The sequence below is a fragment of the Lissotriton vulgaris genome, chromosome 7 (assembly GCF_964263255.1).
Source record: "Lissotriton vulgaris chromosome 7, aLisVul1.2, whole genome shotgun sequence".
Taxonomy (NCBI): Eukaryota; Metazoa; Chordata; class Amphibia; order Caudata; family Salamandridae; genus Lissotriton; species Lissotriton vulgaris.
Genome location: NC_141695.1, coordinates 1530703795 through 1530728784, shown reverse-complemented (window position 1 = coordinate 1530728784; position 24990 = coordinate 1530703795). Strand labels below are relative to the sequence as shown.

The window sequence follows — 24990 nt, the reverse complement described above, 5'->3', positions numbered from 1 at the left end:
TATGTTGTGGTTGTAAAAAGCTTCTAAATTCGTTTTTCACAACTACAAAGTACAAAACCTATCCCTCCAATTGGATAACACTGAGTTACTCGATTACATTTATTGAGTGTTAACTTTTGTTGAGGTTCATGGCCAAGATGGTGGCTGGGACGGACACAATGTGAAATTGCTCTATGCCACCCGCTCACCTCACATCATCCTGCTGTACAATAGCCCCCTACTGAACCATTCGGGGCTCACCACAAAGTACCTCTCCTGGCCAGAGGATGGTGTGGAGTGGAGTAGTAAAAGCCGCATTTTGGCAGTGATCGGTGGAAACGTGCGTTGGAAGCCTGAAAGAGATTGCAGTTGTTCGAAATCGGATCTCTGGTTGGCTAAGGCTTGTGCCAAAGCCAGGCAGAGACCACCACTGTAGTCAATGCAAGGAAGTTACATGCCAAAGATAACCCCTGCTCACCCCCTTGGGTAGCTTGGCACGAGCAGTCAGGCTTATCCCAGAGTCAATGTGTAAAGCGTTTGCGTAACACACTCAGAGCAGCAACATACTAGGCACACCTCAAAAAGAACTCCACACAATGTTATATATGAAAATAGCCTTTGTATTATCATAAACACATTAGAATAGTAATCACACAATATACACTGTGCCACCTGGCACTAGGCAATATTTACAGGGGCTTATATACACATGACAGGGCCACTTGGACCACTGTCAGAACTATCACAAAGTGAACTTAGGAAATGTAGAACATATAATAAGCATAGAAAACAACCAGTAATTACTGGCAAACACTGTACTCAACATCATCCTGTAACACAAACCATATTTTGGACAGTATCACCTCAGGCGTAAAATACATTATGTGCCAACTTCATACGCCTAAACACATTAGACCATAACCTCCTAAGCATAACTCACATTAGGGGCATAACTCACAAGCATAAACCACAGTATGCAAATAACCTCATATATAAACCACATTTAGAGGCATAAAACAGAGAGCATCAATCACAGTACATGACTCACATTTCCTGCACACCACATAAATAACATTAGGGCCTGGTGCCCTATCAACCTAACAGTCCCCCCAGGCAACTGGCCTTTTCAAAGGGGCTCAAATGCCCTATGTCCCAAATGCCAAGGCAGCTGCCAATGCTGCAGATTCCACATGTGCGAATGCGTATCTCACTCCTATCTCATACAAAAATGCCCCCAAAGAAATGCCGGCCTAAACGTAGCAGCTGACACTAATTTCCATGCAACTGTGAAAATCAAATGTGGGGCCTGGGCACTCACTGTGCCCTCCAAACAAATATGCCCAACACGTTGCAGCTGCCCGTGCTGGTGCGGTGCAGCTGGGAATCAATATTCAGCCCTGGCACAACTGTGCCCTCTGGGCCTTCACTGGGGCTCTGTAAATCTCAATTGTCCTCCTTGGCGCAGCTGCCCTGTAGCAGGAGGGGCAGCTGTGGCATGGCAAAACTGGAAGGAGCACGGGCCCCCCGGGCCCTCTAAAAGTAACTATGCCCCCTCGTTGGAGGGGCCCGCAACGGCGGGACCAGCAATGACAACGTGCCTTGAAAAGGCACCAACAGGGTGCCACACTGAGCCCCTCTCACCTGGGCTCTCTGAACAGCTGTGCCAGAGCGTTGGAGCGGCCCGCAATGGCGGGACCGCTCAAAAACACCCACATGGCTGCCCGGGTGCCTTAAGACACCCATAACAATGAAAAAGAGAACGGCCTTGGCCCCACTCACCGGTGCTTGGATCAGGCTCCGTCTCCTCTCTCTTGCCGGCTCTTCTCTCGACATACAGGGCTCTCTCCAGACATGGGAGCTCGCCGATAATCCGGGCCTCTCCTCGCTTCACCCGGGCCCCCGCCTCGGACCCAGGACTTCTCTCACTCTGGGGCGAAGGTGGGACTCTCCCGGCTCTTCTCCTCGCTAATGCGGAAGTCCCGCCCCACGTCAGGCACCACATTGCCTGACTTCCTCCCCAGCCGCACTGCGATTGGCAGCCTCCTGCTGGTCAGTTTACCTCAGATTGGGCTGCAGTAGTGAAACGCGGGGTGGGCACCGGCTATCAAACAACGCACATAAGTGGGGTGGGCACCCATAAAGGCAACATAAGGCAGGGTGGGCACCCGCGATCTCAAATAATCATAAAGCGGGGTAGGCTCCCACTAGACAGGCCCAGTGCGGGGTGGGCTCCTGCTTCCAGCAGCATCACAGGGGAATCTCTCACACCGGGATTCCCTCTAACAAGGCGTCAACTCAGCGATGCGCAGCCCACACTCTTCCTCTTCCTTGGGGCCAACAAAGAAATGAAGCACAGCGCTCCCCAGGTGCTAGGAGCCCGGAAGTCCATGGAAATGAGAAGAACAGATGCAGCAAAAGTCCTGGAAGATTAAGGGGGCAATGCTGGGCCCAGGGAGGCCAGCACGCAGGGCCCTCGTGCAGAAAGTTCAGCCCCCATGGCGGTTCCTCCTGGGCGCCAACAGCAGCAAGTAAGTCAGGAACAGCACCAGCACAGAGCAGAACAACTTCATGGGGTCACAGCCCCTATATTTATACCGGGCATTCCTTTGTCTGTAGTACAGGGCATGGGGGAACCAGATGCAACTGGTTATGGGGGGAATCGGAGCACTTTGTTTTCCAAGCTCCTCTTCCCATGTGTCAGGTGGGGGCTAGGTGATCCACAGGGGGCGGAGCAAGCATTATACAGGCTGGGCACAGTCCTCCTCAGAGTCAGGGGATTACTCCTCCCACTACTCCCAGCACAGATGTCCCATTCAGCCTAGTGCTGACTCACATTGCCTCTCCTGGAGCCACACACACCTCCCAGCCCCTGTCACTTATAAGCCAGACATGCAATTCACATCAGGCAGGCAGACACATAGCACACAGAAATGCAAACTTCTAAAAGTGGCATTTCCCAAATAGTCATAATAAATATGAGCACACCATTGTGCAGCATTTACTATTACAATGTCATACATACTAAACTTGTCCACTCTGCTCCTCCCATATCAGAAATTACTACTCCCACACTGATCAGGGAATCCCTAATGGATTCCTATGGGGGGGCAGGCCAATCTCTCCAATGTAACACAGAAAGTGCACACACTTTACACTGGACAGCAGTGCTAAAGTGCCCAGAGGCCTAAAACCACCAACACCAGTTCACAGAAAAGGTTAGGAGAAGGCAAAAAATGTAAAGGGTGAACCTGCCAAAAAGGGGCAAGTCCAAAAGCAACCTCATATACTCTCTCTGGTGAATCGAATAAGACGCCGCTGGTGGTATGTGCAGCCTATGCGACGCTGCAGCGGTGTCCCGGTGAGGTGACAGACTGCCGGCTGCTCTGATAGACTGCCTTCAACATTAAAGCAGAACCATCACTAGCGACCGGCAAGCAGTGCAGGGAGTTGGCAACCAACTAAGCTACCCGTCCCGAAGCTTATACCCTGCAGTAGGATGATCTGATTGCCCCACAAGCTTCCCCTCCTGCAAACACTGCTCGCACTGAGAGAGGTAGTGAAAGGGGTGATTTTACAGCTCTGCTGAGCCCTATTCCAGAAGCTGTCTCTTCCTGACTCCTTATCCCATTAGAAGTTCCGGCAAGAAAGAGATATCAGTGTAGAATCAGAGCCCATGTAGAAAAGATTGTCATGCACAAGGGAGGACTCAAGGTCCAGGGTGTATGCGGACTCTCCTCAGAACTAGAGCAGCATGCAAACTATCCTCCTGGCCCTTTGATGACCAACATGCTCGAACCGGGACCTGCCCAACTATACTATACTGCTAGGACACCACAGAGGACAGCACCTGCGGTGGGCCGGACTTCCCTTTCCATCGGAAATGGTTGTCACACAATCATGGTGAAACAGCAGTGCTGTAATGGGGGTCTAGCAGCATGAGGGAGGTGTCCTACCTTCCTGCCACTCATGCAACGCAGGGAGAGATGGATGGTGCCGGGTCCAGGACACACTATGAATGCAGAAAAGTTTGATTAACTCATGCAGGCTGTCTTCGATGTCAAGGTCACATTGTACGCACTGGACTCCTTGATCAAAGAAATTAGTTTCCAATGAGCGGACCAAGCAAAGTTGCTAGACAAAGTGGAGTCGAACGAGTCAGCCCTGGCAACCCTTCACCCATTGGTGACAGAAATGCAGGCACAATTAAAGGCCCTCCAGGCAGAGGTTACAGTGCTATGGACCAGGTCAGATGATGCAGAGGGCAGATCACGCAGCAATAATGTTTGTAGTGTCGGGCTCCCAGTGGGAGTGGAGGGCCCCAACATGGACCTCTTCTTTGAAGATTGGTTGCCCAACACTGTGCTGGGGGGGGAAGCGATACACCTTCTACTCAGTTGAGAGGGCCCATGGATTCCTGGGAGGGTGGCTCTGCCAGGGGCCCCGCCCTGATCACAGGTGGCAAAGGTCTTTCCCTCTAGTGACCGACATCACATCTTTCAAGTCACTCATACAAAGGCTCTCGGGCAAGTTGCAAACATGGTGAATATGTATTCAGACTATACGATGGATGTGCAGACTAGACAGGGATATGTCATGCTGATTAAGAAAAACCTTTGCCTTTTGGTCATATGCTAATCACTTATGTTTCCAGCTAAATTGTGCATTGTAGAGTCCGGATTCACAGTTTTCTTCCAGACACCAGTCAAGGCCTGGAAATGGCTGGAGACCAAGGGTGTCACCCCGTCACCATAAGGACTAGCGAAGGCCTGGCGATAGATGGCACAGCAGGCTCAAGCTATGGCAGTCTCGAGCTCCTATGGGCAGACCCTCAGAGGAAAAAGCAGCGAGAGAGCGAGTGTTGTCAATAGCTGAGCTGGAAATCTAGTCAAACCGTGAGCTCTCCTGAAACTATGGAAGACTCAGCAGAGAGGGAGCTGACTTAAGCTCTGGATGACATTCCTCCCGGCCCCTCTCGTACCCCAGGACATCATGTCATCTAAAGTTAAGACGCTTAACCTTTATCATCCCTTCCACTTACTGAATGAGTCTTTTTTTCATGTGGGAGTGGCCACACTATAACTGTACGATGGGCGTGGTTCAGTTGCTGTGTGCACTGTGGCAACAAGGGAGAAGAGCCATACTGCACAGCAGGAGGATGGATGCTGAGACATGCCCCAGAACGACTCCACCTCACTAAAAGAATCACCCGGTAGGTGGAAAAGAGATGAGGGTGCTAGGTTCCTACACCATTGAATTCGGGGAGACTCTGGACACCAGAGAGACCGGTACTGTTATAGGGCTGGTCTATGCTGCCAAAAAAACAGCAAAAAAATAGAGTTTCCTCCTACTTCGCCATCACAGCCGCCAAAGACTCACAGGTGCCAACAATAGGGGAACGCAACATGGCAAACTGAGCATCATCCTCTGCACCCAAGAACTTAATATGATAACATCTGGATTGCTGATGTGCAGCGTACTATAAACTTATGTGAATCATGAAAAAATAATTTGAATTACTAACTGTGTGCTTTCTGTCCTGGATGGCAAAGCTTCTCGGATGGCCTGTGCTAGGCTTTTACCTTAGAGATAGGGCAAACTCATGGCCACAGAGAGAAAAAAGTCTGTCCCCCAAACTGATGCTGTTTGTTCCCATTTAGTACTCTCTCTTTCTTTGTCTACTTCCTGTGCTCCCATCCCCTCTCCCCTGAATCTCTCCCCTTGCCTGCTACACCCCCTAGCCCCCTGCCCTTTTGTGCCCTGTGACTAAGCACTCCTTCTCCCCTTGTTGGGGAAAGATCAAATATTTATACTCTGGTGTCTCAGCGAACCAGCTGAGAAATTCCACAGCGCCAAGGGAGCCACTCACAGTTGAGATATGGTATGGCACCCTTTGCCAAAGCACTCCCTCTCCCCTTTTTGGGAAATGATCCAGTATGTAGGCCTTGGAGTCTCAGAGACCCCTCCGAGAGAGTCCACTGCGTATAGGGAATCTCTCGCAACAGAGATGGGGAAATGATACCACTTCCCCTGGGACCACAGTTTACCGGACTTTGGACGCAGCTTTGACTCGTCTACCGGTTTGTGTCCCGTCACATTCCCCTCCTCTTTCTATGCTGTGTCTCTCACCCTCCCCTCCTCTTTCCCTCCTCCATTCTCTGTCTACTTCCCTGCTCCTACCCCCCTCCCCATAATCTCTCCCCTTGCCTTGTTTTCCCTTACGTATATGTCCTTCTTGTTTGTCTCGACCTTACATGCAACTATGTTGCCATGCTCTAATAACTGTGTAACCTTTGTAACAATGTAACCTGAAACTATGGTCTGATACTCATTTAAAGAACTCTGATACCTCTGGGTCTAGCCACGCTATATAAATCCTTTAAAATAAAATAAATACAAAATAAATACTTTACACCTAATGGGTAGACCACCCACCACGGCCCAATGGACTTGGTTATACCCATTATGTTGTGTTACTTTTGTATGGTCTGGGGCCTGTTCATGTCTTGGCTTGTGGTTGGGAGTTTAGGACTCTTGTTTTTATTCACAGTTTTTCCCTTGTGTGGATGTAAAACTCTGCAGCATGGCTGGGGGGTCTGGGCATGGGTATGGGCAGGGGGGTGACTGGGGTAGGGGAATGACCGTTAACGCATTATGATGGCACAACGCCTGATTAACATACTGATCTGAAATATCCAGGAAATGGCAATACACAGACACCAGCCCCAGGTATACACTTATCTACAATTCAGGCAAAATCATTTGGCCTTTATGCAAGAAACACATCTGATGCCTGGAGGGGTCTGAAACTCAGGTGCCTCTGGAGGGGCCAACTTGTTGGCACCTCCTATTTGGCATGTGCTAGAGGGGAACTCCTGTGTATAGCACCTATGGTGCCAATAGTAATCATGCAAAAGTGGTGGACCCCGAAGGGTGCTTTGTGGTGGCAGAGTGGAGCCTGGAAGGTAGTCCCATTGCACTTGTGGTATTATATGCCCCTAATAATGGACAAACACAATTTCTGGAGGGCCTGACCCCAGTAAAATATCAAAGATTCGAAGGAAACCCGCCCAGGGAGTTGGTGTATTGAATGCAGCGGGAGTCCACTGTAATCGCTCAATAGGAAAAAAACTTTTTTCCTAGAGACCCCTCACCCACCAGGGTTGCCACTTGGTGGAATTTTTCATCATTGGTGTTCATGTCAAACCTCTACGGATTCAGGCATGCTACAACTTTGCGATTACACAGGCGCACTTATTGGTGCAATAAATCATAAAGGTGGTTGAATTGGAAGGGCGTAGGAAATGAAGTTAAAATTACCTGACTAGTAGAACAATTGTTTTATTCCAGCCCCTAGCAAGCAATGTTAAAATCAGGGGTTATGACTGAAGTCTAGGACTTTGATGAGTCTGTGTACTTCAGAATTGCACAGTCAACATGTTTCGAGTCGTAATAACTACCAGCGGGTTTAGCTAAATAGGCTAAGATTCAGCACTTTGCACTTTTTCATGGCCTTCCATGGACCGGTTAGTTACCCCATAACTCTTTCTCCTTGTCCATGTGATAATTTGTCTGTACAATCTACATTGCACTTAATGTTGTTCCATACATTTTATAGCTTTGTCTGGAAAAAATATGCTACTTCTGCGTTTAAAGTATACCCAAATTAGAATCTGTAAGACAAATGTGACCTACCTGCAATCCCTCCTATCTCCAAGTGTCTGATTGTCTATTGCTAGTTATATTCAGTATGTTCTTAAGTATAGGAATTCCAGCCTGCTGAGTAAGGATCGTGTGTCACCTAGAAATGCTGCCAATTTGTAAGCCTTCATGTTCATTTAATCTAGATACTTCTTATTGCTTACCCACACAATAATTTTATGATGTTCTTCTTTGGATTTTCTATTTGAACTCTGAGACCCGCAGACATTCTCCCTCAACCATGCACATGACACTAGAATATTCCAATGGTCTGTTTTTATATTAGAACTCTGTTCTATATTGTGCCTTTCCGTTTTATGATGCTATATTTTCATGTATTTATTTTTGTATGGATTTTATCTGTCTTTTATGGATTTTTAGCCGAATAAAGGTTAGTTGAAGTAAATTATAGCACCCTGTATTGAGAGATGGAAAGACAGGAGGGACCACCACTGCAGGATTACTTAGATAGCCTTCCGATACCATGCTTGGACCCCTTAAAGCACCAATCCAATGATGTTTTAGTAAATCCAGCTTGCGATCTATCAGATGGCACACAATAAGTCTCCGGGAACAGATTGCTTCCCTTAAGAATCTTACTCAACGTATAAGGCCACCCTTGCACCGTGTCTGCTGCAGGTGTTCCAATCAGCCCAATCTAGGGGAGTATTACCTGCATCCTTGAGAGAGGGTCTGATAGTGGTTCTTCCTTAACTAACCTGAGATTCATGAAATGTACAATCGTACAGACCACTTTCCCTGCCGAAAAAAGACTGCAAGATCCTCATTAAGATAATTGTGAACTGGTTGAAGCCCTGCCTCACGACACTGATCCATCAAGTTCAAAACTGTTTTATTTCGGGGAGGAATATATTTCTTAACCTATGGCAGCTCTTTAGGTTCATGGAGGAATACCCTCCAGGGTTGCCGCAATATTTGTCAGTCTCTCTTGACATCGAAAAAGCTTTCGATAGGCTGGACTGGCCTTATCAGAAGGGATTCGGTATTGGATGTGCTTAGGGACTGAGATTCTGAAACTGATAGCGTTCCCTTACATGGACCTACTTTCTAGGGTGTGCACAAGCAAGGACATGTCCAATTCCTTTCAGGGGGCAGGGGAACCAAACAGTGGAGTCCACTCTCCCTGATCATATTTGCACTAACGATGGAGCTGTGGGTGGGATTGTACCGATTGTGGGATCCACTGTGGGGGATACCGAAGGGGGACACATGGTAAGCAATTACGCTCTACACAGACAATGCCTTAGTATAGTATACCTCAAAGATGTGCATAGAATCTGCCCCTTGTGATCGAAGTGCTGGGTATTTCTGGAAAGATTTTCAGACTGAAAGTGAACTGGAGTAGATCGCGCATCTTTCTGTTCTGAAAAAATACAGTTGGGGAGGGACGAACCCCAATACATGAGGTTAACCTGGCAATACAACTCATTCCGTTATCTGGGGATCAATGTCTATCATTCAGATGATGATCTCATAAAGGGTAACATGGGAGCTGTGCCATCCTGGCTGCTCCACGATGGGTGGAATAGCAAAAATGCTGACACTACCTCGGCTGCTCTACCATTTTTCTTCTCTTCCATCATCCGACCCTCAATGTTTTTTTTGCGAACTGCAGTCTGTCCTACCCAACTTGATATGGGGCAAATGGAGAAAGAGAGTGACACTACACAAGTTACATTCTCCACTAGAAAAAGGGGGCCTGGTAGTGCCATCTATGAGCTGTACTATGCAGCGGCACAGCTGCAGTAGCCCATGTGCTGGCTGTCAGCTGTGCCAAACTCCAAAACAGCAGGGGCGGCCTTAGGCATGTGCAAGCTGTGCACCTGCACAGGGCCACCAAACCCCAGGGGCCACCACGCCATAACCTTAATATAATAATCCTCTGAGGATGGATGCATATTTGCGTGGCGGCTCTTGGCAGGGATTTGGCGGCCTCCAGCTCTGTTCTACTTCCAAACACCCTGACCCCCCCGGTTCACTGGCCTCCGCACTCCGCCCCGCCTGGACCCCCTCTTCTGGGGCTCCCTACCTACGCTGCCGGACTGGGAACCGAAACCGGTCCTGTCAAAGGGCTCGGCCGGCCCCCACCGCCCCCCGGGGGTTTGGAGGTGCAACCGCGCTCTTTGCCAGGGCCGGTTTTCGGCCGATTTTGTTACAGGCCCGTTTTTGCAGCTATGCTGCAAACACAGCCCTGTAACAAAAACGGACCCCAGGGGCCCAAAACCAGCCCCGACCCATGCGGCCCACTGGGGGATTGCCCGTTGCTCGCAACGTCCAGTCCTGCTCCCTGCCCAGGGCCACCATGAACCTAGAGCCGCACCTGTAAACAGCCTCGGTACTATGGCTCAGAGGAACACAGGATATACCGGAGTGACTTAAGGACCACCAGAAAGGCGCCTAGGACACGGGACACTCTGCCACTAACACTGTATATTGCTGGTGCATGTATGTACACCCTAGGTGGAGTCCCACGCCCTTAGATCCTGCCCTATGGCTGTAGGCACTCCCAGATTTTCATAGAGTGATGGAATGCCACAAAACACCCCCAAGGACAGAGGTGGCTATTCTTGCCAAGGGCGATCTATACAGACATAAAACACTGCTGACTTTTCAGGATCTCCGAGACCAATATGATGTCAATGAGCACCAGTTTCTGACCCACAATGCTCTGACAACCATAATAGAGACCATGTGGGGCCCAAACCGTGTTGGGCCCACCACATAACCTATGCCTAAGTTACTACTGGAGCACAGAGGGGGCAGACATGCAGTTACACTAATCTATAATGGACTGCTGGAGTCCCGAGGCCTGACGTTTCATTCCTTGATGGAGAAATGGGCCCTCACTCTCGGACAGGAGCTCAGAGCCAGGCAGTTGTCCCTCGCACTAGAACAAGTCTGAAGGATCTCTAGGAATCCAAGACTGAAATACACACAATTTTCTATCTTTATCATAAGTATCTCACATCTGCACGACTACACCTGATCTTCCCCGGTGCAGACCCATGGTACCCATGTCCGAGAAAGACTTCAGACATATGGTGTGGGTCTGCCCTAATATCGGACAATTCTGACCAGAATAAGCAAGGATATTGGTGGACGTTATGGGGTGACCTCTGTAGGCAGACTTTCTTCACTGTTTGCTGAGGCTGACTCCTCGCACTCGTAGGAACAAATAATGCATGACATTTCTAGATTCTGCATATGTTTGGCTAAAACACCACATAGCCATGTCATAGAAACCCACGGCAGCCCCGCCTTTGGGCCACCACCGAAACCCCAACTTGGGACTCACTCACACTGCAATGGGGGACACGACACATAGGGAAGGGAAGCGTATATGGACATACTGGGGGCGAAGAAGGACCAACGGCCATCCTGAGTCCTGAGGGGGATTGACTGACAATCCCTGGTAGGAGCAACAGTAGTCTGCAGGAGTGATGCATACATAACGGATAACACACTCAGAGTGAACACGGACCCGGGCCTCCAGCCTCCTGTGCCGCCCTTTCCTCCTTCCGCATGCAAAGGATGTGGCCACCCTGGACCCAGCCGCCCCTTGTGGTGCTGGAGTCCTCATCCCACACTCCACCTGCATATACAGAGACAGACACTGAATGTATGCCCCCCTTCAGAGGTGCCCATGGAGATACTTCACACAATTGGCCTCCCCGTACAGTGCAGATGCCTGACTGGGGTACCAACGGTTAGAGCGGTGCCCCTATTTTCCTGAGCTGTGGCCAGGCGAGGAGCGGCGCCGGTCTCTCATACTCTAGCTTCTACTAAACAGGAGCATTGAGAAGGCCTGACCAGGTGATATCCTGTATGTTTGTTTGATTTATGTAACACACACACTCACTATTTGCAGCAGTAGCAAAATTTAACCTTTGGTCCTGAAGAAGCAGGTGATACAGGTGTAACTGCAGAAACATGTCTACCTTTATATAACAGGCAGTAGATATTTGTGTGAACTACTGTTATTTTGCACTCCACGTTTTTAATGTTGGAAGTGGTTTGCTCCTCATTAAAGTCATTTTTGCACCCACTATCCATTTTTAATCACTCACTTTCACTTATCTTTTGTGCACTGCTTTTCAGTTACCTGTATCTGAGTGTACTGACTGTACGCTGTGGACATACCACTTGCTGAGACTGGCCCAAATGATGACATACAGGGCGGTCCAGATTGTGTAACTGATGGGACTCCGTATCACAGAGTGATAGGTCCAAGCGTATCAAGTAGTGGACACAACATCTTTTGAACACAGAGTTTTGAGTTTCTCTAGACCCACAGTTATTATTTTTGTATACAGTAAAACACCATATAGCCATGTCATAGAAACCCACGGCAGCCCCACCTTTATCACTGTAGATAAGAGACCTCCTCAATTGGGCCACCACCGAAACCCCAACTTGGGACTCACTCACACTGCAATGGGGGACACGACACATAGGGAAGGGAAGCGTATATGGACATACTGGGGGCGAAGAAGGACCAACGGCCATCCTGAGTCCTGAGGGGGATTGACTGACAATCCCTGGTAGGAGCAACAGTAGTCTGCAGGAGTGATGCATACATAACGGATAACACACTCAGAGTGAACACGGACCCGGGCCTCCAGCCTCCTGTGCCGCCCTTTCCTCCTTCCGCATGCAAAGGATGTGGCCACCCTGGACCCAGCCGCCCCTTGTGGTGCTGGAGTCCTCATCCCACACTCCACCTGCATATACAGAGACAGACACTGAATGTATGCCCCCCTTCAGAGGTGCCCATGGAGATACTTCACACAATTGGCCTCCCCGTACAGTGCAGATGCCTGACTGGGGTACCAACGGTTAGAGCGGTGCCCCTATTTTCCTGAGCTGTGGCCAGGCGAGGAGCGGCGCCGGTCTCTCATACTCTAGCTTCTACTAAACAGGAGCATTGAGAAGGCCTGACCAGGTGATATCCTGTATGTTTGTTTGATTTATGTAACACACACACTCACTATTTGCAGCAGTAGCAAAATTTAACCTTTGGTCCTGAAGAAGCAGGTGATACAGGTGTAACTGCAGAAACATGTCTACCTTTATATAACAGGCAGTAGATATTTGTGTGAACTACTGTTATTTTGCACTCCACGTTTTTAATGTTGGAAGTGGTTTGCTCCTCATTAAAGTCATTTTTGCACCCACTATCCATTTTTAATCACTCACTTTCACTTATCTTTTGTGCACTGCTTTTCAGTTACCTGTATCTGAGTGTACTGACTGTACGCTGTGGACATACCACTTGCTGAGACTGGCCCAAATGATGACATACAGGGCGGTCCAGATTGTGTAACTGATGGGACTCCGCATCACAGAGTGATAGGTCCAAGCGTATCAAGTAGTGGACACGACATCTTTTGAACACAGAGTTTTGAGTTTCTCTAGACCCACAGTTATTATTTTTGTATACAGTAAAACACCATATAGCCATGTCATAGAAACCCACGGCAGCCCCACCTTTATCACTGTAGATAAGAGACCTCCTCAATTGGGCCACCACCGAAACCCCAACTTGGGACTCACTCACACTGCAATGGGGGGCACGACACATAGGGAAGGGAAGCGTATATGGACATACTGGGGGCGAAGAAGGACGAACGGCCATCCTGAGTCCTGAGGGGAATTGACTGACAATCCCTGGTAGGAGCAACAGTAGTCTGCAGGAGTGATGCATACATAACGGATAACACACTCAGAGTGAACACGGACCCGGGCCTCCAGCCTCCTGTGCCACCCTTTCCTCCTTCCGCATGCAAAGGATGTGGCCACCCTGGACCCAGCCGCCCCTTGTGGTGCTGGAGTCCTCATCCCACACTCCACCTGCATATACAGAGACAGACACTGAATGTATGCCCCCCTTGAGAGGTGCCCATGGAGATACTTCACACAACTGACAAATGTAGGTCAGGCCCCAGTTCAGCAAGGTTCTGTTGTTTTTACACCACTATTGTACAATGTAGAAGATCCGATGCTTCATGTATAGGGGGTAGGGTCTCATAGCCTCGTTGATGTTGCAGATACTGGCCTGGTACAATTGTCACCCAAACTCAATAATTTTATGACTTGTTTATGCGCTCAGAAGCCACACAGATCGAGACATTACCTGTATCATTCCATTAGAAATAAGATAGAACCATAGTGTGCTACTATATGTTTGTGTTTCTATGTAGAAAACAATTAAGATCTAGCCCTAGTTATGAGATCATCAGCCGGGTACAGCTTGGTTGGGTATGCCTAGACATGGGTTTTGGGCTCACTGTGCCACTGTTACCAAGCAATGCCCAGTGGTAGAGCCCATAACAAGGGTGAAACTGGTCCTGAGTGGCTTGGGTTCCAGTTCAGGGAGGACCTGGCTTGGCAGTACGGGCTGGGCTATTCCCATAAGTAACAGGGTCAAGATGGATTTGCATATGGATGGGTCCAAACTGAGATGGCATGGTGAGCAAAAGAACTATGGTTTGGAGTGCCACCCGAGCGATTGTCAGTGGTTAGATTTATTGCAAGCAACCCACCATCCCCATCTGTGTGTTTCATGTTCACAGTTAGTCCAGCTTTACCTGCTCGGTGAAGGTGTGTCTGACAAGGAACTGAATTTGTGGTGGAAAAGAAGAGATACAAAGTGGTAGGAGAGAAGGAGTCTGAGGAAGTTCAGCAGGCGTTTAGGGAAATAACAGGGAAGTGGGAGAGGCTTTACCCACCGGAGGAGAGGGGGAGGACTAGTCTTACATGTATCCACAGATGTAGTCTTCATTAGAATAATCAATGTCAGGCTGGACAGGCTCTAAGAAGAAAAGATAGAACATGTGAATTTTCAAAAAGAAACATTTAATAAGACCAAGTAATTTTCTTTCCTTCTTCTAGCCATGCTTAAACCCCTACAAAGGATTAAAAAAAATAACCAGAAAAGCCTCAATGGATGAAACGCTGCATAGGGGTCAGATGGTTGCCATTCAGTGCTGCACCCCAAGCAAACATAAAAGAGGTAAAGAATACCCCCACCATAACCTCCAAACCAAATTTAGATAGAGAAGAGTGCCCACACATCTACCACGCCCGCTACCACTCCATAAACTCTGTCGCTGCACATCTGAAAAAGAGAGGGTCTCCCCACCCGATGTTGTACTGACCTTCATTCTCATAGCTGGGAATACTGTCTGCAAAAATAGAAGCATAGAGAACTGTCAGGTGAGTGGAAAGTCCTCAGGGGGAGAAGAGGAGGAAGTACAGAAATTCAGAGGAAGTCAGGGGGAGATAGAAAAGGAGATATGCAGGAGGGGGTTGATATTTGTGGAAGATGAGAAAAAGGAAAGGATAGCCGTGCTTAATTTGTGTTGGTGTTTTAAGCAGAGTTCATCTGAATAATAAGAGTGGCATTTGCATTCAGCAGCAGCAGTGGATGATGCAAGCTGCACTGGCTACCCGTGAAATACCATGGCACATTATTTTAATTCTCCAAATTAAGCACTGAGACAGAGGTAGATGGAGGAGTTGAGAAAGCTGAGGAGGATGAGTGGTAGATGAGGACATTTGTGTGATTTAATACACCTGCTGACTTGTAATAGGAGACTTGGCTAAAAGTAATGCCATATCCACTCACCCACATTTTAGGGTCCCAGACAAAAGTGTGTACCTTGGTGAGCTTCATTTGCACTCGCTAGCGAAATTTAGAACATTCCAAACAAACTGAGCAGAGTAGGAGGGAAGGGTTTGAAAAGATGGGGAATATTCAAACATAAAAGCAATGTCTTTCTAGATGGGGCTTAGAAGTGTGTATGGTGTGTTAGTTTCTGTGAAGCAGCATCAGACTAAGAACGGATGTACATCTGAATGGGGACCCTACCGGACTAGTGCAGGTCCACACTTCAGTCATGTCTCTCTTACATTTTTCTCAGCTTCTAATTATGAAATTGGGTCTCTGACCAACCAGTGTTCGATAGAGTCATATGAAGAAGGGATCAAAGGGCTGACATTGCTAGGAGGGTATTTTGGGATAGATTATCTTCACTCTTAGCTCTCCCATCTGGTATCCAGTTTGTCACTTCACACAACTGAAACACCCAGCCTGCAGAGTTTTTGGTCCTCCATGTTTGCAGACCGATTTGAAACAAAGTTGACTTTAGTGTGAGTGTGTCTTTATGTATGTGTCTTTGGCAGTTCTCCTAGATTCAGTTTCATGATCGAAGGCTTGAGAATCTTGGTGACGCAAGCCATATCTGATAGGGTTGAAAGAGACCCATGACAATCCAGTGTTTATCCACCCAGCTATCTTTCTGAAGTCACTTACTCCATTTAAGAAGTCTTTATTCGATTGTTTCATCATAAAAGACATACATACAATATATACATCATAAAAAATATATGATTTAGATAAAAACATTAATACCATATTAAATCAATTAAACAGAAATTCTTATAATGGGTACAAGAATTTGGACAACACAATAAATAATAAACCAGGGCAACCAGAGAAGTGCAATAACTAATCACATATGAATGAGCAAGAATCATTAATTAATGAGCATGAATCATTAACAGAACTGGTTATTTGCTTTTGATAAACCTAATTCTGAGCGTCCACGCCCATCCTAGGTATTTTGCCACACCTACTACAATTAGTGGGGATAGGTTGGTTCTTAAAATTCTACTGGCCACAATAGCTGAGCGGGTGCCCAGGCTTCTGCAGACCGGGCTAAGCCATTTGGACCTGGGGGCGGCATACAAAGGGCATGCAAACAAAAAGTGATTTAAACTTTCAACATGGCCTTTACAGTTTGGACAACACCCTGACCCGCCCGAGCCCCATTTTATAGTAAACTCTCTTAATGGAAGCGAGCCACATCTAAACTGGTGGAACAATTTGCGATCCAATGGTTTAGTAATCAGATCCCAATATTTTTCAAGCTTGGGGGCATCTTTAAAGTCAATAAAAGAACTAGTAAGATTGCTTGAGGGCAATCTCCTATGTCTGTTTAAGGTCACCCAATCCCAATACAGCACTTTTAAGATTTTTTTTGAGGGAAAAGTTGCTGAATCGGGTGCTAACCACAGTTCGCTCTACGCTAGAGCATAAAGGGTTGATCTTAAATACCTAAACCAACTGATCTTCGAAGAGCCAGGGAGGTCTCTGACATCTAAACATGCCCTAGCATAAAGGTTGAGTTCCGGCGTCGTCCATAGGCGTCTCCAAAATGCCAGTGGGCGAAATCTTGCCTGGTCCTCAACTGGTAAACACCCAAGATCATACATAAGTGGGATCCGAAGGGTAGACTGTGGCAGACCCGTAGCCACCCTGAGGAATTTGTTTTGGGCTATTCTCAATGGGTCCAAATTACTAAAGCCCCAAAGTTCTGCCCCGTATAAAACAGAAGGTAGAACCTTGGAACCATAGATCTTAATTAAGGGTGAAATAGGCTGAGTAAAAGAGCCTTTGTGCTCTTTGATCAGTGCACCACCTATCTGCTTATGTTTTAAGGCCATAAGCTCAACCTGGGGGGTCCAGCTCAGGGTCTCACTAAATGTAACTCCAAGATATGTGAACAGCTTTGTTTGTTCCAGAGGGATACCCCCCATAGTGACCCTTGCACTGATCTGGTTGTGACCTCTTAAGACCATAAACCTGGTCTTGGAAACATTTACCTCCAGCTCATGTTCGCGACAAAATAACTCAAACCTAGACAGGGCCTGCTGGAGACCCTGTCTGGTTTTTTAAATCAAAAGAGTATCGTCAGCGAACATGAGCAGGGGAATTTTCATTCCTGCTAAAGAAGGGGCGTCTGTGGAGTGGTTGGCAAAATAATTAATAACCCTGTTAATATATAGGGAAAAAAGGGTAGGGGCTAAAACACATCCTTGCCTAACACCTTTGGCCACAACAAACCTGTCTGTCACCTCCCCTGTTTTGCCCCAGCGTACTTGGGCAAAGGTATTCCCGTGTAGATTAATAAGCAGGCTCACAAGAGGGGCTGGCATGCCCATATCTAGTAAGCACTTCCATAGCCCAGCCCTCGGAACAAGGTCAAAAGCAGACCTTAAATCAACGAAGGCTGCATATAAGTTGCCCTTACCTAGCTGAACCGTCTTCCAAAAAAGAAGCATAAAGCGATAGGCCTGATCTAAGGTGCTCACATGAGACCTGAATCCAGCCTGAAGTGGTATAAAGATATTATGTTCATCAATCCATTCATGAATCCTGGCAAGGACAAGACGGGCTATGATTTTTTGCACCGCGTCAATGAGACTGATCGGCCGGTAGTTGGAAGGAACCGACCGATCACCTTTCTTATATATGGGCAAGATTTCAGCCCCGGCCCAGGATTCGGGGACTCTGGCACCAGTGGCCAAAGCATTAACTAGCTGGACCAGGTATGGAACCCAAAGGTCTTGGTCTTGCTGAAATAAATCAGCTGGAATGCAATCTGGACCAGGTGCCTTCCCCTTAGGAATAGATTGCAGGACAGATTTTACTTCAGTGCTTGTAAACACAAGGGAGTCACCCGAAGGTAGCCAGCGGATGTTATCCTGTGTACTACCTGGGCCCTTAAATTGGTTCTCAAAGTAGCTAACCCATTGTTGTTGTCTTACCGATGATGGGCTAGGCCTTACTCTTCATACCAATCTCCCACTTTGATGATCCATGTTCTCCATCCCCACCCATCTCTCCCCAACCCCAACAATCTTTCCCTCACCTTTATCCACTTCAAGTTTTGCAAATGAGCTTCTCCGACTTTCAGGATGCTGTAGAGAGCTGTTAAGAAAGAAGGTCAGATTATGAATCGCCATAAATATCGACCACCAAAGCACAATGGTGTGCAATACAGTATAGCCACTCAGATACTATCACTAATGGCATGTAACACAATACTGGCATTCAGATGCAACACAGGCATATAATACAATGTTTCGCTTTAAAATCATACACATTCTCTCTCACTTTCTCTCAGAATACAGTATACACACTTGCTCACAACTGGCCTTAACTGCAGTACTAGTTTATTGCAGATCACTATGGGTGGAAAACAACTTCATGTGAATAAGGTAATGCTGCTTTTAGGTCTAAGTGAGGAGAACGTTTGTTCCGAGTCACACCCAGCACATTTGAAAAATAACTTGAAAAAGAGTCACGAGTTGGCAAGGACAATTTTACTATAACACAAGGATCCTAAGATTAAGGACGGCATCCCTCATGACCATTCTGAGGTTCAACAAGCATTGGCAATGCCAATAGGTTTGGCATTGTCCGCCAGCCTTTCAGCAATTCCTATTTAGTTTTTTGCAAAACTTTATTGTTTGATAAGCTGCCGGGCATCCATCAATCTAACAAAAAGGTTGACGAAAGGCAAACTTTTTTGGGGGTCTCAAAAAAGCACACATTGCCATAGTACCGCTGGCACAGAAGAGAACTACTATGTGCGTGGATGTGCTCATTGTGAAATGGCAACGTTTTTTCCAAAAACACAGTGATGATACATTTCGCCTTTCAAATGGTTGGAGACAAGTAAGAGATCAACCAATTTTGTCATTTTCCTGGGGCACAAGAAACACCACTTTTCCTCGCTAATACACAATTCCTTGTGCTTGTAGATTTTTTAAGGAACATTATTGAACCGACAACTAGTCCCCCTGGCCTCGACCTCGGAGCGGCTGCTCCACAAACAGAGGTAATTTTCATAAATGTATACACGGTTTAGTGCCTGCCTGTACTGCAATTTATACATACTTACCACGCCAATGTCACTACATTGCAGGTCGACTCCCTTGGCATATGATGACTATTTCCTAAAAAGAACCAATCGACCCTAATTCTTTGGTCGTAAAAGGTATGCTGCATCAGATGATGCATTTATATGGAAAAAGCTCTTTTTTGTATTTGTACAGTTCATTTTTAAAAAAATCAATTCCTTGTCCTTTTCCCCCAAACAGTACCAACGGATAAACTCCACGCCCTGATGAGAATCCGATGATTCAACCATTGGTATTCGAAACGCGTTGGCATGTAGTATCATTGTTTGGCCAAAAATAACTGGCATGTCCTAATTAATATTGGGTTGTTTTCCTGTATCCACACAACTGTGAATCTTACTACAAACAGTGTTACAGGAGGTTGGGCAGGCATTGATTAAGACGTACCCCCAACATTTGCTTATTATCTCATTGCAACTCATGAAAGTCTGTTGTTTACTGTTTTGACACAATTTCATAATCACTGCTCACTATGTGTATGTATTTTTTGGTGATATGTTCACTTTAATGCACACAACTACAATTATGTTTTACACGTTGTTCATTATGCTTTTTCCCTTGCAAAAATCTTGTTTTGTGTTTTCAATGTAAAGTTGACTATGTATTTTTCTCTTGTCGCAAATCATTGACAATTTATGAGTTCGAAAAATAATTGACATAAATCAATTGTCTGAGTTAACTAACAGTGTGGTTTTCTCTTTGAGTTACATTAAATGTCACAATCATGTACATAGAGGCATAGGTAAATTGCATTTTTGGTATTAATAGGCCCTACCTACCCTCTTCCCTACTGGGCCAAACCCCCCCTTCTTGTTGCATTGTGAAATGGCAGCATGCCGTAACTGATAGAGCAGTCAGCCAAAGGCTGAAATGGACTGACACAATGCCCCTTGATGCATGCTTGAGTAGGTTGGAGGAACATGTGAATGATACAATCACAGACAAATGGATAAAGAATGTCCGAAACCTCTAAGAGTAAATATGTCACATACATAATTTAAAAAAAATTAATTGGTCTTGGCTACCACTTTAAAAAAGCACGTTTTTCTGCCATTGGCTACTACCCTCTTGAGTTTGAGAAAGAAAGCAAAAGAAAGGAAACAGAATAAAATGAAACAAAGAAGGAATACAAGCAAGAAGGAAGGAAAACAAGAAAGAAGGACATTTTATTTGAGTCCAACTAGAAAAGTTAGGTCTGCGTATTAGGACGACAGGACTTCAGATTCCAGGGACTGCATCCATCTATACAATCAGAAACTGTTGGAACAATTCCTAGCTAGAGGATTTTGGCAATCACGAACATGACACTCTGATCCCCGAGCAAAACATGAAAACAGATCTTACCCCTTTCGTTGGTTACTCGTGCATGCCCTTGGTAGACATAAGAAACATACAAATACAGGTTTCAATACATTTATTGAAACAATCGTAATCTTGTCTAGAGAGAATGAGCTGGGATGATTAGGCAGATAAAACAAAGCAAAGTAACCAGCATTGCGGACATGGTGAAAAGAATAAACAGTCCAACCATGGCAATATGATTTGGTCTGGAGTGGGATCGGCACCCCTCTGCAGGATGGAAAATCAGTGTTATCAGAGCTGCATGTCAAACACAGCATGCGCTCCTAGACCATTGTGACTGGAGTGCCAATCTGACCCATAAAGGGATAGTGCACTGTTTATACGGAGTGTACAGATTATGTTGCAGGAAAGGCTGTCGAAAGAAAGAAAGAAAGAAAGAAAGAAAGAAAGAAAGAAAGAAAGAAAGAAAGAAAGAAAGAAAGAAAGAAAGAAAGAAAAGAAAGAAAGAACCGAGCAAGAAAGAATTGAATCAAGAAGGAAGAATGGAAAGAAAGAATAAAGCAAGAAAGAAAGAGAAATAGAGATAGAAAATGAAGGAAGGAAAGAAATGAAAAGACAAAAACATGGAAATATGAAAGAGAAAGAAAGAAGGAAAGAAAGAGAGAAGAGATGAAATGGAGGAATGTAAGATGATAAGAAAGCAAGATAAAAGGAAATTGAAAGAAGCAAATAAAAATAATTAAGGAAAGAAGTAAATAATGAAAGAAGAAAAAAACATTTCAAGGAAGTGTTACAAGTGCTACAAAATAAACATGATAACGGCTGATTTTCTTCCTGGGCAATTTTTATTGAAGAACTGTTGGTGAATTTGAGTCCAGAATAAATGTGTTCTGAAGTATAATATTTAGGATAACTTAATACAGAACAGTTTCAAATAGACACAATCTGTTGTGCTGTGAAATACCAGCCATCAGATAAATAATGGATACTCCCAAAGGAATTCACAACAGCATTGGATGGCGACAGAAACTAATAAAGCATGAAATATGACCTATGCTCATATCTGGTAGAACAGGCCCAGGCTCTAAACACAAAGACAAAACTAGAGTAATTATAAAATAAAAACAACAGCGCTGGTACTGAAGGGTACTACTGTGTGCATGGATGTGCTCACTGTGACAGAGCAAGATGTAGTCACTGAAAGTGAAGTTAACCAATGGCTGAAGTAGGCTGACCCACTGCTCCCTGCTGTACGCTGTGGAGGGCAGAAGCTGAATGTGAATGACAAAACAGACCAATGGATGAAGAGAGGTGGCTTGAAGTCTGTTTAGGTACATATCGTATATGTAGTATTTTAATAAATTCAAAAGGTGTTGGTTAACATCAGACCTAGAAAGTACCAATGTGTTGGACAGCATTTTTAGTACAAACTGCCAAATTCTGGAACAATAGCCCTACACAAATTAGAAGGCTCTCATATCACCTGGAATTGGAAATCAATAAAGAACTTAGCTGGTCCCCCTGCTTTAACAATCTCACATCATCACAGCTGGCTAAGCAGTGTACTCACAAAAAGAATGCTCCATACCTCAAAAAAATAAGTAAAGGCCATCAGTGCATAAGAAAAGCAAACAAAAACAGTGTGCAAAACAAAACATAGATACTTGTCAAAACTGAAGTGGGAAACATGGAAGAAAAATGTATTGTTAGGGGTGAAATGAGGAGTCCATTAGAGGAAAAATATTTTTTAAAATTGACATAAGAAACTGGCCGATTAGATTGTGCTGCAAAAAAAAGCTTGTCTCACTTTCTCTTGCAGAATATCAAGAACTAAAAAGTCCTTCAGATATTTGTCAAATTGAAGAACAATTTGGATGTTTGATCTGGTCCATAACAACCACCCTCAGTTTGTTCTCTGTGTTTCCATGTCCAATAATAATGAAATAATAATTAAAGAGCCCATTTTTCTATATGTATCCTTTACAGCGTTCACAAATCAGAATAGTTGACCAAGCTGGGGGGTTGCATTTCTTACAGCCAGGCTCATTTGTCTCATTTGTCTCATTTCTTTTCTTCAATTTTTGTATATTTCTCATTATTACATTTCTATGGTTGTTTCCAAGCATCTTGAGCATGGCCAGACTGGGAACAGAAACCAGCCTTGGAAATTCCGCTTGACTGGCCCCAGAGGGGAGGAGCTAATGAGAAGCTCCGGCTGTGGGAGGGACTAGTGTCATGAACCGCTGGAGCTTTTGTTACCAGGGGGCAATATTGCCACACTGCTGCAAAACTGGCCTCCAGTAACAAAAACGCTCCCCCACAGATCAAAAACTGGCCCCAAACCTTGCAGCCCACTGGGAAAACGCCTGGTGCCAATACGGAGACTAGCCTTCATCTTGAGTCTTTGATTGCTTACTGCAGGCTTGTTTCTGTTGAGTTCCAGAAATTCTAACTCGTTGTTAGGCTTGCAGAATTCAGGGCCTATTCATTTAAAGACTTTAGTAGTGGGCAGAACTTGATGAAAGTGTTTCTTGTAGTGTCTGTCTCATGGTACAACCTCCTATTTGCACTTGTTGTAGATTATGCTTATTTCTTCTTCATTTTAACCCTTGTGGGAAATTATTTCAATCAACAGAAGAGTGCAGGAGGGTTCGCTGATATCAACAGAGCTAATGTGCTCTCTTCCTGCAAATGTTTAGATTTCTTGTATTGTGCTATGGTTGGTCTGTATGACACAATCCTTGTCTCACTTGGTCTTTCTTCCACCTTAGACAGCTCAGCCAGAACTTCCTTAAATTGGAGTATTTCCTTCGCCTAGACTTGAACCTTCATCACCAGGTTCATATTCCATGACAGGAATGGATGCTTTGGATTAAGACCTCTTTCTTTACTTCAGAAATTACAGCATTCAAGTGAATGAACATAAACTTTTAACTACATGTTCCAGGATCCCCAGTAGTCCTTCTCTCCACCAATCACCGGGGGTCACATAACACTATAAATGTCCTTATGACCACAGTCCTTCCTCTTTCTTTGCTGCTGCAACAGCTGAGATAAGTCACATTTTCTTATCTTTATTATTGCACTTTAGGGTATTTGTTTGCTAATTGGTTTTTATATATCTTCAGAGACAAACATTCTCACTGTTGGGGGCCAATTGGAGTTCTGGACTTTTTGGTTCCGTCCAGAGGTGTCAGGGAACAACACCCAAAGACCCCGGAGTTCCACCTGCCTTGGTGCACAAATGAACAGAAACACGGGCTTCTCGATGGTGGCGTCAAAGACCAAAGGTTTATTACTGCAGGGACACAGAAGTCACAGATACTACACACGGGCAGTAACCAGGAGCCTGTTCAATTTGTACAAAGCGGGTTGCTCCTTATATACTAAATTTTAAGCTGGGGGCGAATTCTTTACATGTAATACATTCCCAAAACCTTTGTGTCTAAAACAATAAATATTTGGTGTTACACAGGAACCGTCGATAATATCTGAGGCCAAACATTGCGAAGAGAGGGGTTCCCACTAGTTTGTCACAATTCCCTGTCAATATTGCATTCAGGACCCGGACCGCCTCATCGTAAAGTTCGTTACCTCCCCCTAATAAAGATTCAGAAAGAAAGGAACAGAGCCAGGTGTGGAAGATAGAAAAGTGGGATAAGGGATGTTTGTGGGTTGTAAATGGGCAAGGCTACCGGCTTCGGCCGCCTAATCATGATCAGGACAATGGACACGAAGACCAGTTTGGCAGGACTGGCCTCGGGCAGAGGAGGTAGCCTTTGTCGAGTCATGCAGCTACAGCGTGATCTGGTTTAAGGTGCACGTGTTCAAGAAAGAGGTGAATCTCCGGCTAAGGTTACGTGTCCTTAATCGAAATGAAGTGATCAGAGGCTATTGCATATGTGAGGGCAAGAAACACAAAATGGCGGCCATGATCTAAGATGGATGCCGTGGGTAGATCAGAAATGTGTTTATAAAAGGAGTGCTCTTGCTCGTAGCGTAGCGAAAACACCAGGATATACTAAATGGATCATTTGCGGTTCGCTGATACCAATATTATGTATTTCCGACAAACTTGAAAACACGGGTTCAAATCGTCACGGAACCTCAGACCCTCCTTTTGCCCTTACATAGGCAATTACTCAGTCTATGTCAGAATCTAGTTCTATGCTCATCAGGTCAGTGACATGCTGTTGTATCATCATCCTCCCTCGTGTCTTT

The 24990-nt window shown here is 45.7% G+C and overlaps 1 protein-coding gene across 3 annotated transcripts in view; it reads right to left on the bottom strand.

The window, feature by feature from the left end:
* Positions 1 to 24990, bottom strand: part of LAT (linker for activation of T cells) — a 428981-nt gene that overhangs the window by 18146 nt on the left and 385845 nt on the right. For all 3 annotated transcript variants that reach the window (XM_086932412.1, XM_086932414.1, XM_086932413.1), the window contains exons 6-8: positions 18414 to 18472; positions 14856 to 14882; positions 14455 to 14509 (exon numbers count right to left, since the gene is read on the bottom strand). In XM_086932412.1, coding sequence (XP_086788538.1) covers positions 14455 to 14509; positions 14856 to 14882; positions 18414 to 18472 — 141 coding nt within the window. The remainder of the gene's footprint in view (positions 1 to 14454; positions 14510 to 14855; positions 14883 to 18413; positions 18473 to 24990) is intronic.